The sequence below is a fragment of the Corvus kubaryi genome, unplaced genomic scaffold (genome assembly GCF_017639235.1).
Source record: "Corvus kubaryi isolate FWS band 111438036 unplaced genomic scaffold, C.kubaryi_AGA036_p1.0 71, whole genome shotgun sequence".
Taxonomy (NCBI): Eukaryota; Metazoa; Chordata; class Aves; order Passeriformes; family Corvidae; genus Corvus; species Corvus kubaryi.
In genome coordinates, this window is record NW_024582059.1 from 17,037,957 (window position 1) to 17,053,214 (window position 15,258).

General features: G+C 37.2%; 1 protein-coding gene across 1 annotated transcript in view; it reads left to right on the top strand.

Annotated features, from left to right (window-relative positions):
• Window positions 1–15,258, top strand: part of LOC121674883 (hedgehog interacting protein) — a 75,519-nt gene that overhangs the window by 36,425 nt on the left and 23,836 nt on the right. The window contains exons 5-7 of the mRNA XM_042049683.1: window positions 12,993–13,144; window positions 13,583–13,756; window positions 14,636–14,779. Of these exons, the coding sequence (XP_041905617.1) occupies window positions 12,993–13,144; window positions 13,583–13,756; window positions 14,636–14,779 (470 nt within the window). The remainder of the gene's footprint in view (window positions 1–12,992; window positions 13,145–13,582; window positions 13,757–14,635; window positions 14,780–15,258) is intronic.

Below are 15,258 nucleotides of genomic sequence, written 5' to 3' on the forward strand. Positions count from 1 at the left end.
GTATACTATACCTTTAAATTGTTGACATGTAAGTTGTATAAATAGAAACACCATAAATCTCTTAAAAAATGTACCATAAATTTTTTATGTATGACCTTTAAGTAACAGCAGTCTGTTGCATAACTCTGCAGGGGAAGTCACATGGTGGAAACCTCATATTTCCTTAAATTTATGGTTGTTTCTTGGTGGTCTAAAAGACTTCTTTTTTTTTTTTTCTCTTTTATTTTTTCTAAAGTTGTAATCTTAGTAAATTGTTTAATGTTTGGTCTAATGCAGGTCAATGTAAGTTCTTATTTAGATTTATAATAGGAAATATATAATGTCAGATACCAATGAAGCCTGGCTAATAAAGTCAAGGATACCAGTGTTACGTTTCATTATAATGATGTGAAGATAATGCCTTTAGCTGCATAACCATCACGTTAGCTACAGACCATAAAATAATCTTTATGAAATCTTGGGGTAAGATTAATTAAGAGAAAAAATACTCGATTTTTTCCAGCATTTTTTTCCCTCCTCAATCAGAAGCATTTTTGATTGATAAATCCCCTCATCACCATTGTATCAGATCTCATTTACTGACACCAAAAGTCAAGTAAACGCTGAAGTGAAGAGAATTGGCTGCCTCATGTTCTCCTGTTTTGTACTACCAAAAAAAAAATCAGTGGAGTTTGGGCATGTGCCTAAATGCTTGCTGAATTAGGGCCTTACGAAACAAAATTTTATATTAAGGTGATGATCATTGCCATTACTTTGAGGAAATTTTTCTCTTTCCAACTCCAAAAGAGTTTGGTTTACACTCAGAACAGTGTTATCAGCATTAACAGAAAAGGTCTGTCTCAAGTTAAAACATGCAAGTGAATATAAGTTGCATGAACAAGAAGAAATTATTAGTGGTTTTCCACCTCCACTGAAATCCTCAGAATCCAAAACAGGAATTTACAACACTTGGCAGAATAAAAATTAAACCCCACTCAGAAATGTCAATATTTAACATACGTAGTACAACCATAATTTAATGAGTTCTTTAAAAATACACAGGCACATACATCAAGTGCACAATTTTCAAAACCCTTTTTCCCCAACAGTGGAATTGAATGTTGGAGGCATAACGACATCAGTTTATTCTTTCCTATAAAATAAATTCTTCTAGATAGTCTCAACTCCCACGTAAATATATTTACATTAGGTGTGCAAAGGCAAGGTTCACAATGTAACTTCTGAGGCCGATTTCAAGACCTACTGGTAAAGCTTTTGAGAAATTGCCCCCTCTCAGTCTTTGCCACCCTCTTGTCTCAGCAATTCATGGTACATAAAAGACCATTTATTTAAGCCTTAAGATATGCAAATCAAGCATGTGTGCACTGTTTATACCCACTCATGTTCCACTTTTGGGGCTACAAAAACAATTACATTTGATGAGAATTTAATCTACAAGGCCAAGGAAAACTGCCTTCACCTTAATGCTGGATGCAAGTGTATGTAGTGAGTATGTGTCCATAACACCTAAGCATAAACAGCTTGGAAAATCCAAGCTCTGCACAGTTATAAATCCTCCCCTGAGAGGCAGATGTGCAAGGCAGATGAGCACGTTCCACAGGAGATGCAAGTGAAAGCAGTGCTTTGTGTGTGCAGCCTAGCAAAGGACGAGGGCAGCTTTAGATTGGATATTAGGAAGAAAATCTTTACCATGAGAGTGATGAGGCACTGGCACAGGCTGGCCAGAGAAGCTGTGGATGCCCCATCCCTGGAAGTGTTCAAGGCCAGGCTGGATGGGGCTCTGAGCAATCTGGTCTAGCGGGAGATGTCTCTGAGAATAGCAGGGGGGTTGGGACGAGATCTTTGAGGTCCCTTCCAACCCAAACCATTTTAGGATTCTATGAACTAATATAACACAATTCTATAATGAAGCTGAAAGGGGTACTAATGATTCATTTTCAAGGAACAAGGGATGGATTTACCATCAGGTCATACATCCATAGGCTACTAACTAACAAGCAGAGAACTCAGCCCTGCTGATCTGCTCGTGCTTGCAGTTGCAGTGGGCTCTGTAAAAGGCTGCTGTTCATGCCTCCAGCCTCACTGCTTCTCCATTCAGCCCATGTCAACCTGAATGTAACCCATCAATCAAAGATACCCAAAAGTGTGCCTTTAGTGTCTTAACAACATTTGATTCAAGAGATTTTGGTCAGCTTGTCCAGAGCTCTCAGGTGCTAGGTAGGTTCAATGTATACTAAATAAGAATGGAAAATACAAGAATGATTTTTTTTTTTTGCATTCTGATTTCTGGATAAGCACTAAAACAATTAATACATGCTAAATAAATATCTCCAGGAGGGTTTAACAGTGAGAAATCAGATGTGTCAAAAATCTGCTGAAAACCAAATGAAGACCAAGATAAAATAACAGCCACTTTACTGTCATCGTATGAGCATCGCTCAGTTAAGGAACAGATAATTTGTATAATGAGTGTGTTTGAGCCTGGAACAGGGTTAATCCAGAATCTTGACAGACATGAAAGACCAGCAAACCTTTAATTTTCTCAATAATTTCCTTTCAAAAGAGCATTTAGAGCCTGAACTTAGGGGAAGGATGATACTACTCAAGGCTAGTCTGGAGAAGAAGGAAAATGTGCACCAAAAAGAGAGCCTGGAACTTTTTCCTATGCATGCAAGGCATTCATTATCCTCACAAATAACAGAAAAATCAGCACTGCTGAGGCTTTCACAAGTAGATGAGGGTGTCAAGGGAGAGGCAAAAATCCATCCCGCAGGCAGCGAGTCTTAAGAACCTCAGAATGCTGGCAATGGCTTCGTTAAAAACCAGAGAGCCTTCCAATGCCAAGAACAGACACTAAAATCTCAGACAGTTAATGCAAGAACAGGATAGAGAGAAGTGAGAATATTCTGAGATTTTGAAAACAAACTCTCACCAAGTGTGGACTGAAAGGTTCTCAGAAAGGGTCAAATGAAATATTTCATTTCAGTGTTGACATTCTTTTAACTAAAACTAATTTCTAAACTGAAAACAACCCACTGAAATAATCAAAGTTCCCACTTTTACACGTATTAAAACTGGATGTTTCAAGAATTTCAAAACTATTTCACTTTCTGCCCCCCAAATACAACATGTGTCACAAGCAAACCTCCTTTTCCATCAGGGAAAGCAGGGGCTTGGACAAATCAGCATTTTCCAATGCTGTCCTTATCCAGAGAGCTTCCAGCCATTTGTACTGAAGACATTTTTCATAGTAATTTACTGGTTGTCTTAGGACAAATGAGTTCTGAAGTTCCATGTCTGCACCAGCTATTGACGCACACAAACATATTCCTCCAATTATTCCATATGCATGCAGTGCCTCACCCTATTTCATTTTTATAACTGTGCATGCTTAACACATTCCTTCTTTGCAATGTCCAAAACTATCTTTGCATTCTCAACAAGAAACATATTTCTCATTCACACATCTTGGGCCAAACCCAGATGGTATTAGTTTCCTACAAGGGTATTTCCTGTATGTCTGAATTGTCAACACGGCTGTGGATTGCCATCATTCTCCTCTTATATACAGATTCTAGTCATGGAGAGCAAACCGTATATCCTCCACCACCCTGGTTTTTCCACTTGGCACATTTCATAAAAATATTCACATCTCTCTCCAAAATACTAATATTTTTCTCACTATTTTAGTTGAGAGGTAAAGACAAGACCTATATGAGGGATCCGCAAAAAACGCCTGATTATTTTAGCTTCCTCTGTCATGCGCAAAATGTCTGTGGAAAAAATCTGAATATCTCTGGATTTGTTTACTCCTCGTTTTCAGGTAGCTGGCACATTACATATATTTTTTAGATTTATTGAAAGAACTAAAATAATTGCTTAAGTCAGTATTTAAAGCCAAGCTTAAGTGCAGTAGTGCAGGCAAGTCACTTGCTGGCCTTTCTGCCCTCGGCCTGCACAGCTCCTGGGGCACCAGGAGGCTGATGGGATTGGCAGAGAACCAGTGAGAAAAATCCTTGGGCAGTATCAGAGAATTCAAATGTTTTTTTTCTTCTCTGCTCCCATTCAGTGCCTTTGCAGAAATGTGGAAGTTCAGTGCTTAAATGTGTTTCTGACCCAGGTACAAACACAGTGCACATGCATGAGTTTTGTTGAAAAAATGCAATCATAGCCTTTTTTGGATTTTTTTCTAGCTGCATCTGTATCAGGACTCCAAAAAGTGCAGTCTTTATATTTCAAGGAGTTTGATTTCAGATAACAAATACAGTTCCAATGCTCACACTCACATGTGGAAGCTTAAAACTCAGTAGCAGATGCTGGACATTCAAATGGGTTTTCTGTTTGCATTTGTGCCAATAAGACAAGACTGTTTACTTCTTGGAACCGCTGAATGGCCAAAGAACACAATTTCAATAGTGGTATACACAATTTCAATACTGGAGTAAGAAGACATAACGGAGTGGGCTAGCCTTCATCCAGTAGTGCTGTTGTATGTCTACTGGTAAAATGTTGAAGAACACTTAACAGAGCTTCTAAATACAAAGTCTGACTTTGCTTATTACTGAGAAAACCAGCAACACATGCAACCAGCATTTGCTTTGAAGATATGACATTATTATCAAAACTATGCTGAATGCTGATGCTAAATATAGGCTGAAATATGCCTCTCCATGCATGCAGATTTCAGAGTCCAAAAGTTCTTCGGATATTAGAGAGCAGAATAGCATTTGCTTTATCACTAGGATTTGCACACACATTTTTTGGCAGCTGAAAAATAGTGACATGTTCCCATCTTTTGGGGCTTGCAGGAAAAGCCTCATGTTCTACATGGGGTCTCTGCCCTCAGGAGAGAATCTCAGACAAGATCATAGGAGGAATATAAGCATCAATTGCAGTTAATGTTTTATATCCTTCCCATCTCTCTCCTGTGTTTTTATGCTACTTGAACTTCTAGCCTTCAAATTTTCTCCCACGCTCCTAGTAAAAACCATTCAGATAATGCAATTTTCTAGTTTCTTACAATAAGAAGAAAAGGAGATTTGAAATGTCTTGCAGAAATTGCTTTAGAGCCTTTGATAAGTACCTTCAGAGCCTTAGTGACCAAAGCCAGAAATTTGCTTAAGAAATAACCTTCAATGAAGAAGATTACTTTTATATTTTACAGTGAAGATGAGCATCATTTTGATAAGCCATGGAACTCACTCTTCTCTCAAAACAGTGACAGAGCTCATAAAGGCCACAGTTTAATCCAGGTTATGTTGCAAACATGAATGATTATCATAGTAATACTTGGCAAAGAAACACAAATGGTGTGGACTGAATAAAGTTCCTCTAGCCCTTTATTACCCTCTGGCAAAATATATCCTGTTGAAGGGGTGATTTAAAATTCTTTTTTAACCATTTCTTTTGCAAGATGCAGACTGTTAGTAACTTTTGTCACTTGCTGAGCAAGTTTTAATACCCATTAGCGTGCAGACAACAGTAAGGACATGGAGACCAATCTAAAGGGAAATCCATAGCTTTTTTCCTTCTAGCTGGCTGTGGTTTTCTGTTTTCTCCCCCAGCCCCACAATATTTAAATACATAGGTCATGTGAATGTACCATTCCTTTTGCAACCAGAAAAAGCAAGTATCTGCTCTAATAGGTGACAATTTAGCACTGAAAGCCAAGGGAGAAAGGCAGAATTGTTTGTAAGAGGAATGTCATCATGGCATCTTTCCATTTGCATCCCTCTTTTTTGAAACTAGTTATTTTTTAATGCCTACAATTAGACAGATCAACATTTCTGGTTTTAATTTAATGCAGAGAGTATGATAATTGCTGTTATTCTGTTCTGAATTATATCCCTAAATTTCCATATAAAGTGGTCACGGTAAAACAGCATGAATTTGTTTTCGATTATCGGAGTATAGAATTTGTTGTAGGTTCGTTCATTTTACATAAGCACTGTCAAATTTGCTTTGTGTCACCATTCATCCTCTTTTTTTCCCCTCTCTCAGCAGAAAAGAAAATAAGTCTTACAGCACATTTTAAAGTGCTGTAGACTTTTTTGTCAACATTTATTAAAATTAGGAGCTCAAGAAGATCTTTGTATGATAGTAGGATTTTTTGTATTTCCATAGCATATTTTTATCCTTAGGAAGGACAAAAGTGACAGCAGTGATTGGGTGAAATGTCAGGCCATAAAAAAAGCAACTTCTGTATTGAATTATAATTCTTAGAGTCTTTTGACAACTCTCTGCCATTAATCTGTATTTTAAGCAAAATGAAAAATTCTATTGAACATTCTACTGAAAAGTAAAGATAAGTTTTAGATACCTACTGAAGGAATGAGAGCATGAGAAAACTAGAGCAGATGGCTGAAAGGACTATAGTCATATTAGAGCATTGGTACAACAGCAAATCACTAATAAGATTAATTTGTATCATTTGTGTCTTTACAGAAAAATAAAGTCAGATAGCATCAAAATAGGGTGTAAGTTTAAAAAAGTCATTCTTGATTAGAAGAGGTAAAGCCACAGTTTTGGTGACTGGGAAAAAGGATTATTAGTGTCTTGTCATCATGTCATGTGTTTGCAAATGTTAATTGGAACGTAGTCTTTTCTCTGCGGGGTATCATCTGAGCCAATTTTATTGGACTGCCCACTGAAAACGAGTTGTAAAATTTGCCTTTATCACAGAAGTGGCATGGAAAGGTGGGTAAAGCTTCAGAGCTACAGAAAGGAGGAGAAAAAATACAAAAGGTCATCAGGTCTATTCTCCCCTATTAATGAAGGATTTTCATGGTCAGTAAATTTCTGAACAATTACTGCATTCTCATTCACTGGAAGGAAGCTTTCTGGCTGTCCTGGAAGGCTAATTCTGCAACACAATAGACCTCAAACCAATGCAGCAGAAAACCTGTCAGGGAAAGACAGTCTGTAGTGGAAGAATGCTGAAGAGGAAAAGTGCAGGAGAGCAGATACGCCAAATAAATAAATAAAAGACCAGAAAGTGGAGGTGTGCCAGGGAACTGAGACGAAGCATGCTTATTTTTTACCTTCCCATAGTGGCCTCCGCTGGTGAACCACTCACTGAGTTGCTGGTGGAATGTAAAGCTTCCTTGAAAATAAATCCAGCTGGGGACAGAGGTGGAATCACCACCTGTGTTCCCAGAGGATAAATGCTGCTTACAGCTCAAGAGGCCTCTGTGGTGCAGGAAAGTGTGTAATTCACACCTTCCTGAGCCAGCTTTACTGAATGCAATAATCATCTGGTCTTTATTTGAATCTCCCTCTTCCGGGACTGATTTCCACTGTCTTCTGTTATTCCAATTCTCCTAAAGCAGTGCAGTACATAAAGTTTCTCAGTCCAGATGCAGACCTCACATGGGCTCATGGCCACCTCCTTGCAAGCACACTCACAGCCGTATGTCACTCTGCCCAGAACTGCTCAATTATTGGCTGGCTCTGAGCAGTCTCAAAGCTTTCAGCTGCTCCCAGCCAATTAATTGGGAGAGTTGCGAAAGCAGGATTTCTGTTGTACCAGAAGAGTGTGAAGGAGGCAAGCTGTGGGTTTGTGTTGGGTTGGCATCTGCATTTATAAGTTTCATGTACTTTCTTTAGGAGGACGGGAAGAAAGAATTGTATTATCAGGGGACGAGGACTGTCATTTGGATTAAACTAAAGACTTGCCCAGCAGAACAGCAAAATCTGGAGTTGAGGAATTAAAAAAAATAAGTACAGAGGACTAGGACTAGAAGTGAAAGGTCCTGCATTTAGTGACTGGTATCTTCAAAGGACTGTGAAGGTAAGGAAAAGAAAAAAAATGATCCCCCCATGTCAAAATTTTGTCTTTGCTGCAACAGAAGTAAGAAGAAAAAAGAATCAGGGTTTAAGTTCTATTGCTATCAAACATCAGAACAGAAAACATTGTGATGGATGCACTTTGGCCTTTTTCAGCTAAATCCTGCCCTGCACCTAAATGAATAAAAAGCATCTCTAACTTCAGTAGGTTTTGTGCTTAAATTCCAAGTCAGAGTACAGTCCTTTAAGTATTTCTCATGTATAAATTTAATTGTCAAGCATTCTTGTACCTAAAGTTATTTTAAAGTTAAGTATTAAAATAGTGCATTTGTTGAAATCAGTAAAAAATAATGAAAATGTTTTAAAAAAATCCTTAGATAACTGCAAAGCCCTTTACAAACAAGGAAAAAAGTGAAGCTCTGCAACACAAGAGGAAAAAGGAAATGCTTTGGAGATAGGGTCTAGTATGTAGACCATACTGAGCCATGACATCAGTGTAATTATTTTCCCCTAAGGTAAATGTCTTAGGTTACAAATGCTTCCCTTGCCAGAGGCCTCAGGCCCCACAGATAGCAAAGCACTTGAGTCCTCAACACCCGAGAGGTCTAGTAGGAGCTCTGCTCCTGCAGCCTGCCTGCAGCCCAGACAACTTCTGTTCCTTTCATTCTATATTTGCTGTATTTCCACCAGGCAGGGGCAATTCCCTGTTGTGGAGCTCAGAATAGGTGGTGCAGCTTGAAGGGCAGGGTGTACCCCTGCAGCAGACCTTGGCAGGCTTCTGCTTCTGCTGGAGTCACATTTCTATCCTGTGCTGGGGCCAAATTTCCAAAACATGGCGATTAAGCAACGACTTCCTACAGAGAATACCTGACACTGATCTTCAGCCCTCCTGAATCTCTTTCTGAAGAGTTCAGACGGTGCTGCCTGATAAGAGATTTTACACCCTTCACCCATGTTTTTTACAAATAAAACTCCTTAAGATCAAACACTTGGTAAGGCATACTGATTATGCTATTTATTACATAGGAAATAAACTAAAGGTGACTATATTACTTCAACAACTTACCCAGCATTTGCACTATAATAATAGATGAAAACAAATGGTACAAAGATATCAGAGTTAAAATATTAAGTCAGTGTTGAATTTGCATAATTTAAGCACTACCCCTTTTAAAAAAGGTTGTTACTCCATTCCAACACGAATGGGTTTGTCTAGACACAAGAGTTAAGTATAAATACCATTCTATAACAAATATATATATACCATAATAGTACTGGTAAGTATAAATACCATTATTTTATAAGTATCATATAAAGAGTGCATTTTGAAATCAATTTTAAAGGAAAACTTGGAATATGCTACCTACATTGTTTACTATTAAGCCACACAGAGTAATGGAAATAAATGGTCATGTCTGGTTTTGCTTACTAGCATTAATTACTACTAAGGATACGTAATTAAGGGTCATACATACAATATGATTTATTTTAAATTAAATAGTTTAAAATACCAGTTAAAGCATTCCTTTTTATATTTCTCTGTATTTACTCTATGTAATAACACATATATTGACATAATTAAATGGCAACATGTCTTAAAAATAAGGGCAGCATATGTTTCTGTATCATAGAAAAAGTGTAATACCTTAATAATATTATAAAACTTCTGTCTATAATATCAGAGATATACCAGAGTACATTTGAAAGCACACAAATTGGAAGCAGAGCCCACTTCTAAGGAATGGTTACACGAAAATAGCACCATTCTATAAAAATCCAGTATTCACATGCTTCACATGCAGCATTCACAATGCAAGTGACTTCTCTTAGTGTGAGTCAAAATACAAAGTGGATCATGTTGTGCACTTATTTAACATTTTTACAAGTGTAAATATATTATGTCAGAAATTACAGTGCAAAAAGAAACAGCCACTTAAAAATGAAAAATATAGAAACACTTTGTTTTAAAGTTTACTTAGCTTTGTACTGACTTTATAGAGTTCTGATTAAATGACTTTCATGGCTATGGTCTTAAACTAGATCAAACTGAGGTTTAAAGGTACAAGGTTCCTGGTCCAAGGAAATCAGTTTTGGAAGAAGTGTAGTATTGGTGCAGAAGGTGTCACTGCCATGAACAGGAGAGGGGAGTGTTCAAGCTACAGAGCAGCGCAGGCAGACATAGAAAGTGGGAGCTGCCAGATTTAGTTACAACACCAATTTCACATTGGCCCCAGTCCACAGTATGTTTAAGTAATTAATACTCATTTCAGCCAACCATCATTCTTTGTCTTCAACAGACATCCCAATGGAATACAAAGATTTTCCTCATTCTTCTTGCCGTTCCTTATACAACTGACAAACATTATTGGTTATTCCATCAAATAGTGCAGTGCAGAATCTCATACAAGCTGCTTTATCATCTACAGTTTGTTGGTGCTGGTTTCATCTAAAGGGAAACTTTCAAAAAAAAGGATGTCAATAACTTATTAACCTGCCAAGAAAAAGATCCAGATGTTTGACACATGGTCTCCCCAGGAAAGACTGAACAGCCTGGGATGCTGGTTTCACATCAAAAGTCCACTGATAAAAAACGTAAAAGTGAGGAATATTCTATAGAGAAAGTCTGAAATTTTGTACATAATTATTTGGTTTGATAGTACTAAAATGCCTGCTCCTAAGGGATTTTGCTGGATATCTCTCAATTTACCACACAGCATATGAGACAACACTACAGCAAACTATATACTTTCTGGCACATAGAGGGCATTTCAAAAGCTATGGAAGTTGTGGCAGTGATTTGGTTGGAAAGAACAGGTTTGCCAGTTAGTGATAAAGCTGAAAATACACATGAACAATCAGTTTCTAAAACCAGGAAAACTAAATATGGAAAAACTCATCTGGATTTCTAGTTGAACGTAAGCCAACTAATGGCTTGATGCTGCACTGATTTCAGTATCTTGGAGGGATATTCAGAAAGTTTTTATTAACTGCATGAATAAATAGACTTTTTAGAACAAAATGTCTATCCGACTTTGAAAAACAGCAGTGTGACTTTTCAAGAAGCAATAGAAACAATGTACAAAGAGATATATTGCATTCTAACAGAATCATGCAAGACAGCAGTGAGTGAAAGTCCTATGAATGCAACTTGCCATAGTTACTACCTTGCAGGTCCCATGTTTCATCCATTTTTCAAATTCTTGCTTCATGTGTACTTCATTAAAAGCTCTTAATTTAATTTTCACCTGTTTATGCTTTCAGCAACTTTGCTTTCACACTGAGACGGCTGCCATGGCATCAAGCACTAAATAAAATCTTCAGCTTAGTAACAAAAAGATCTCTTCTTACTAATACTTTCAATAATTCACCTTGCATGGCAGACCTGGTGTGACTCATTGACATTCCTGGGCCCTTAAATGAGTTGAACTCATCTCTCATGAGAAGAAATAGGATTGTCTTTGTCTGGGCACAACAGATAGAATCATTCATCAGGAATCTTTGAAATATGCCTTCCTGTTCCCAAAGCAACGGATTTGCCTCCCTTTGCTTCAGACTTTATCAGAGCAACTTGGTCAAAACTCTTAGAAACTCAAACAATAATATCTACAATCAGTTCAGACTCAGCTGCAGAATTATTTTTGGCTCATAAGGGAGAAAGAGCTGGATTGCCAGTGCCTTCATCCATGATGACTGCAACTGATTTGGCAGCTCTAACTAGACTTTCAAAACTAACCTCTCTGATAACCCCCTGAAACTAAATTTTTCTAGCAAACAAACTAGCAAATTTTGCCTGCCTCTAAATTAGCAGGATCCAGATTTCATTGTACAAATCTGTTTGTATGGAAATCTCGTGACCTATTTACATCCCCATTTCAGATTCAGGTTTCTCTTTGGTGGTTGTGATTAAAAAGGAAGTACAGCAATCATGTTGAATTAAAATAAATTAAAGCTGTGCACTTTCCCAGTTAGGCCCTTTGTGGGATGACTTTCAACAGGAAGACAGGCCCATCCATCACTCTGAAGTGCAAATACATTTTAAAAGGTTCATTCTCTCTTATAATTTAAAATTTCATAATTAGTTATCTTGGGTGTGGTTAGAGTTGCAAAACGTTGTTTCCTTACGGGTGCAGAACTGGAGCACTTGAATCTGCAACAGTCACTGGTTCTAGTTTTGAAGGGCTGGCAAGCCCTGGGTTAAACTCCAAAACAACTATCAGCTTGTGAATAATCACATATATGAATTGAATTTGAATTGTTTTCTGTGTGCTGTGTTTATTTCTGTGCCTCAGCTTCGTTCCCTGTATTGCCTCAAGAGCAACAAATGAATCTAAGTTTTGTTCTTCATTTATACAAATTCAGTTTTAGGCATAGTAAGGGTACATACATTTTTAGAAGCTTTTTAGAAGCCGAAAAGAAAATTGCCTTCTATTTAAGTGCACAGGGTATTTGCATTGTCACAGTACATTACATAGATTGGATGCTTAACATATAACTGTACTAATCTTCATGGCAAACATAATAACAAAAGAAAGTTGTTCTGAGATTTTTCTATTTTTACTTTAAAAAATAACAAAAAACCTTTCCAGTGAGGGACCACATGTAAAAACTATGGTTTCTCTGCACACAGACCAAGGCTGCTTATTACCTACAGTACACCAGCTATGATGAACAGACCACCATAGTTGTGACAACTGATGTTGCTGCCTCCAGGGTAAAACAAAGGTTTACATATTACACAAGCAATTTAACTGTTTTCTAAACATATTGCCAAGACAGTGGGAGTTGGCAGCCAGCACTATGTTTTAGGTTTTGGATACTTGGATTAGAAGTGACTGCTGATTATAGACCTTTTTATTCGTCTTCTACGAATTACAAGCAACCTAGTAACCCAGCAAAGAATCCTTCACAGCACTTAAACTTGTCTTCATGGCTTCCCAAAGATTACAAACACAAATCACTCCACACAAGTGGCGTAACAGACTTGTGCATAGATAACTACATAAGGCAATTGTCTTGTTCTAACTCTTAAAGACTTCCCCAAAGTGAAATGTTTTATAATCCTTTTTGTGCAGTAGTCAGGAAAGAAATAAAAGAGTTTGGGCAAAGATTATCCACAAGAAAGAAACTTTTTTTTTTGGGTTCCAGCTGAAACACAATAAAGAACATAATTAACTTCACAATTCTTTGTGTTTTTCATTTGACTGCAGGGAGGAGATGAAAGAGGACTGTTAAGCCTTGCATTCCATCCCAATTACAAGAAAAATGGAAAGCTGTATGTGTCTTATACCACCAACCAAGAACGGTGGGCTATTGGACCTCATGACCACATCCTTAGGGTCGTAGAGTACACAGTATCCAGGTATCAGTAGAACTCTAAAATTCACAAACTCTTTATTTCTCAGCAACCTCTGCATTTTAGTATTTCTGATTTCTAAAATGAACACAAGGTTTACAATGTATAAACTTAGGCACCTGCAGAAAAACTAGTGTGGATTTTATTTCAAACTTTGGTTTTGGGATGACAGGAAGTACACTGTTTTTTATTTTTAAGACTTTTTTTCAGTTATTTGGTCATGTTTTAATTATAATTACTTCCTACTTATTGTGTATAGGCTGAAAAATAATTGTTTGTGAATGGTAGAAGATTGAAATTTCTCAGAAATAACTGTTAGGCATTTTTCCATCAAGTTACAACATCCACATCTCAAAGTATCATTTGAATGAGTCAAGTGTATTTTTAGAAAGAAGAACAATAATAGTGAAATGTGAGAACTGTGTTCGTATCTTTAACTTCCAGGAAAAATCCACACCAAGTTGACATGAGGACAGCAAGAGTGTTTTTAGAAGTAGCAGAACTACATCGAAAACATCTAGGAGGACAGCTGCTCTTTGGCCCAGATGGTTTCCTATACATTTTTCTTGGAGATGGCATGATCACTCTAGATGACATGGAGGAGATGGATGGCTTAAGGTACAAAAACTACCAGTGGATAGACTGCTATTATTGTGCTTAAAGGCTTCTGTGGCTCAGCAGAATTGCAGGTGATCCTGCAGTTTTTAAGTATTTTTTAAGTATAAGGATATACTTAAAACCCAGGCCAGAGGGCAATTGTAATACTGGGTTTTAAATTAATGTAAAACAACGGGAGACTGAAACAGATTAATGATGAAGAAAGACAGAAAGGAATGAATTTAAACATCACATCTTTTCATGTTTATAAAAAGAGTTTAGGCGCTCTTCTTCTACTTCTTTCCTCCATCACAATCATAAATGGAAGTTAAAACATTTTAGTTTCTCTTGTTTCTCATAACAAGAAAATTCTGAATCCTTACAAAAAAGTATCAACATCTCCATTCAAATAATAGAATTTTTTTCTCACTTGCTTTCTATATATTTAGTCTTTGGATTGTACTGTGACTAGAAATCATTGAATTCAAGAGTAGGATCCAAAGTGTGAGCAAAAAGCATTATGTAATTGCAATGTGATAAATAATATCCATAGTTACTCTAGATGACACAGAGTATAAAAGAGTTAGTAGCCTTATATTTGAAGCCATAAATAATTTTGATGTTTGGAAAGTTGTTCTTATTGATCAAGTTGATTCCCAACAACATGGTCAGAGGCGTTTTAGTCTGCACATAACAAGGCAAGGTATTTGCCAAACTGAGACTTGCATAGGCTCTGTTACAAAGAAGTTTGGACTTGCATCCACCACAAAATCAATCTCTACGTGTTTAATCAGTAAAGTGGGTCATTTATTTTGCTGGTTCACTCTAGTATTATATGGATTAAATCTACCAGTAAAATACTTTTAAAAATGCAATTCTTTTACCCTCCAACTCTCTCAGTGATTTTACAGGTTCTGTATTGCGCCTCGACGTCAATACTGACCTGTGCAATGTCCCTTATTCCATCCCACGGAGCAACCCACACTTCAATAGCACAAACCAGCCTCCGGAGATTTTTGCACATGGACTCCACAATCCAGGCCGGTAAGTAAGTTTCAATTAAACTGAAATTACTCTAGAGCAGACACTGTTTTCAACCAGACCTTTTTTTATACACTCAGGCAGCAATATTTCAATAATAAAAGCACTCATGAACTTTTTGAATCTTCCACTCCTCCACCTCCATACATATGTCACTGTTAGAAACAAATGTACATTGGCAAAGGGGAAAGAGAAGAGCATGCACAACTACTACAAGTCAAGACCCAAATGACAGAAACAAAGTACAGCATTTTTAGTTTTAATAAATAATAAAATTACTACCTTTGTGAACACAAAGAGCTTGAAGCAGAGAGTTTGTAAAGTACAGCTGAGATGGGAATCTTGACTGGGAAAAAAAGGCACATGGAAAACAAATGAGAACATCTGGTGATATCTAAACAATAGCAAGGAGGAGAACAATGCTTTAACTAAACAACACATAATTCAGCAAATTAGGTGGGTGGTAGTACTGAAGTGACATT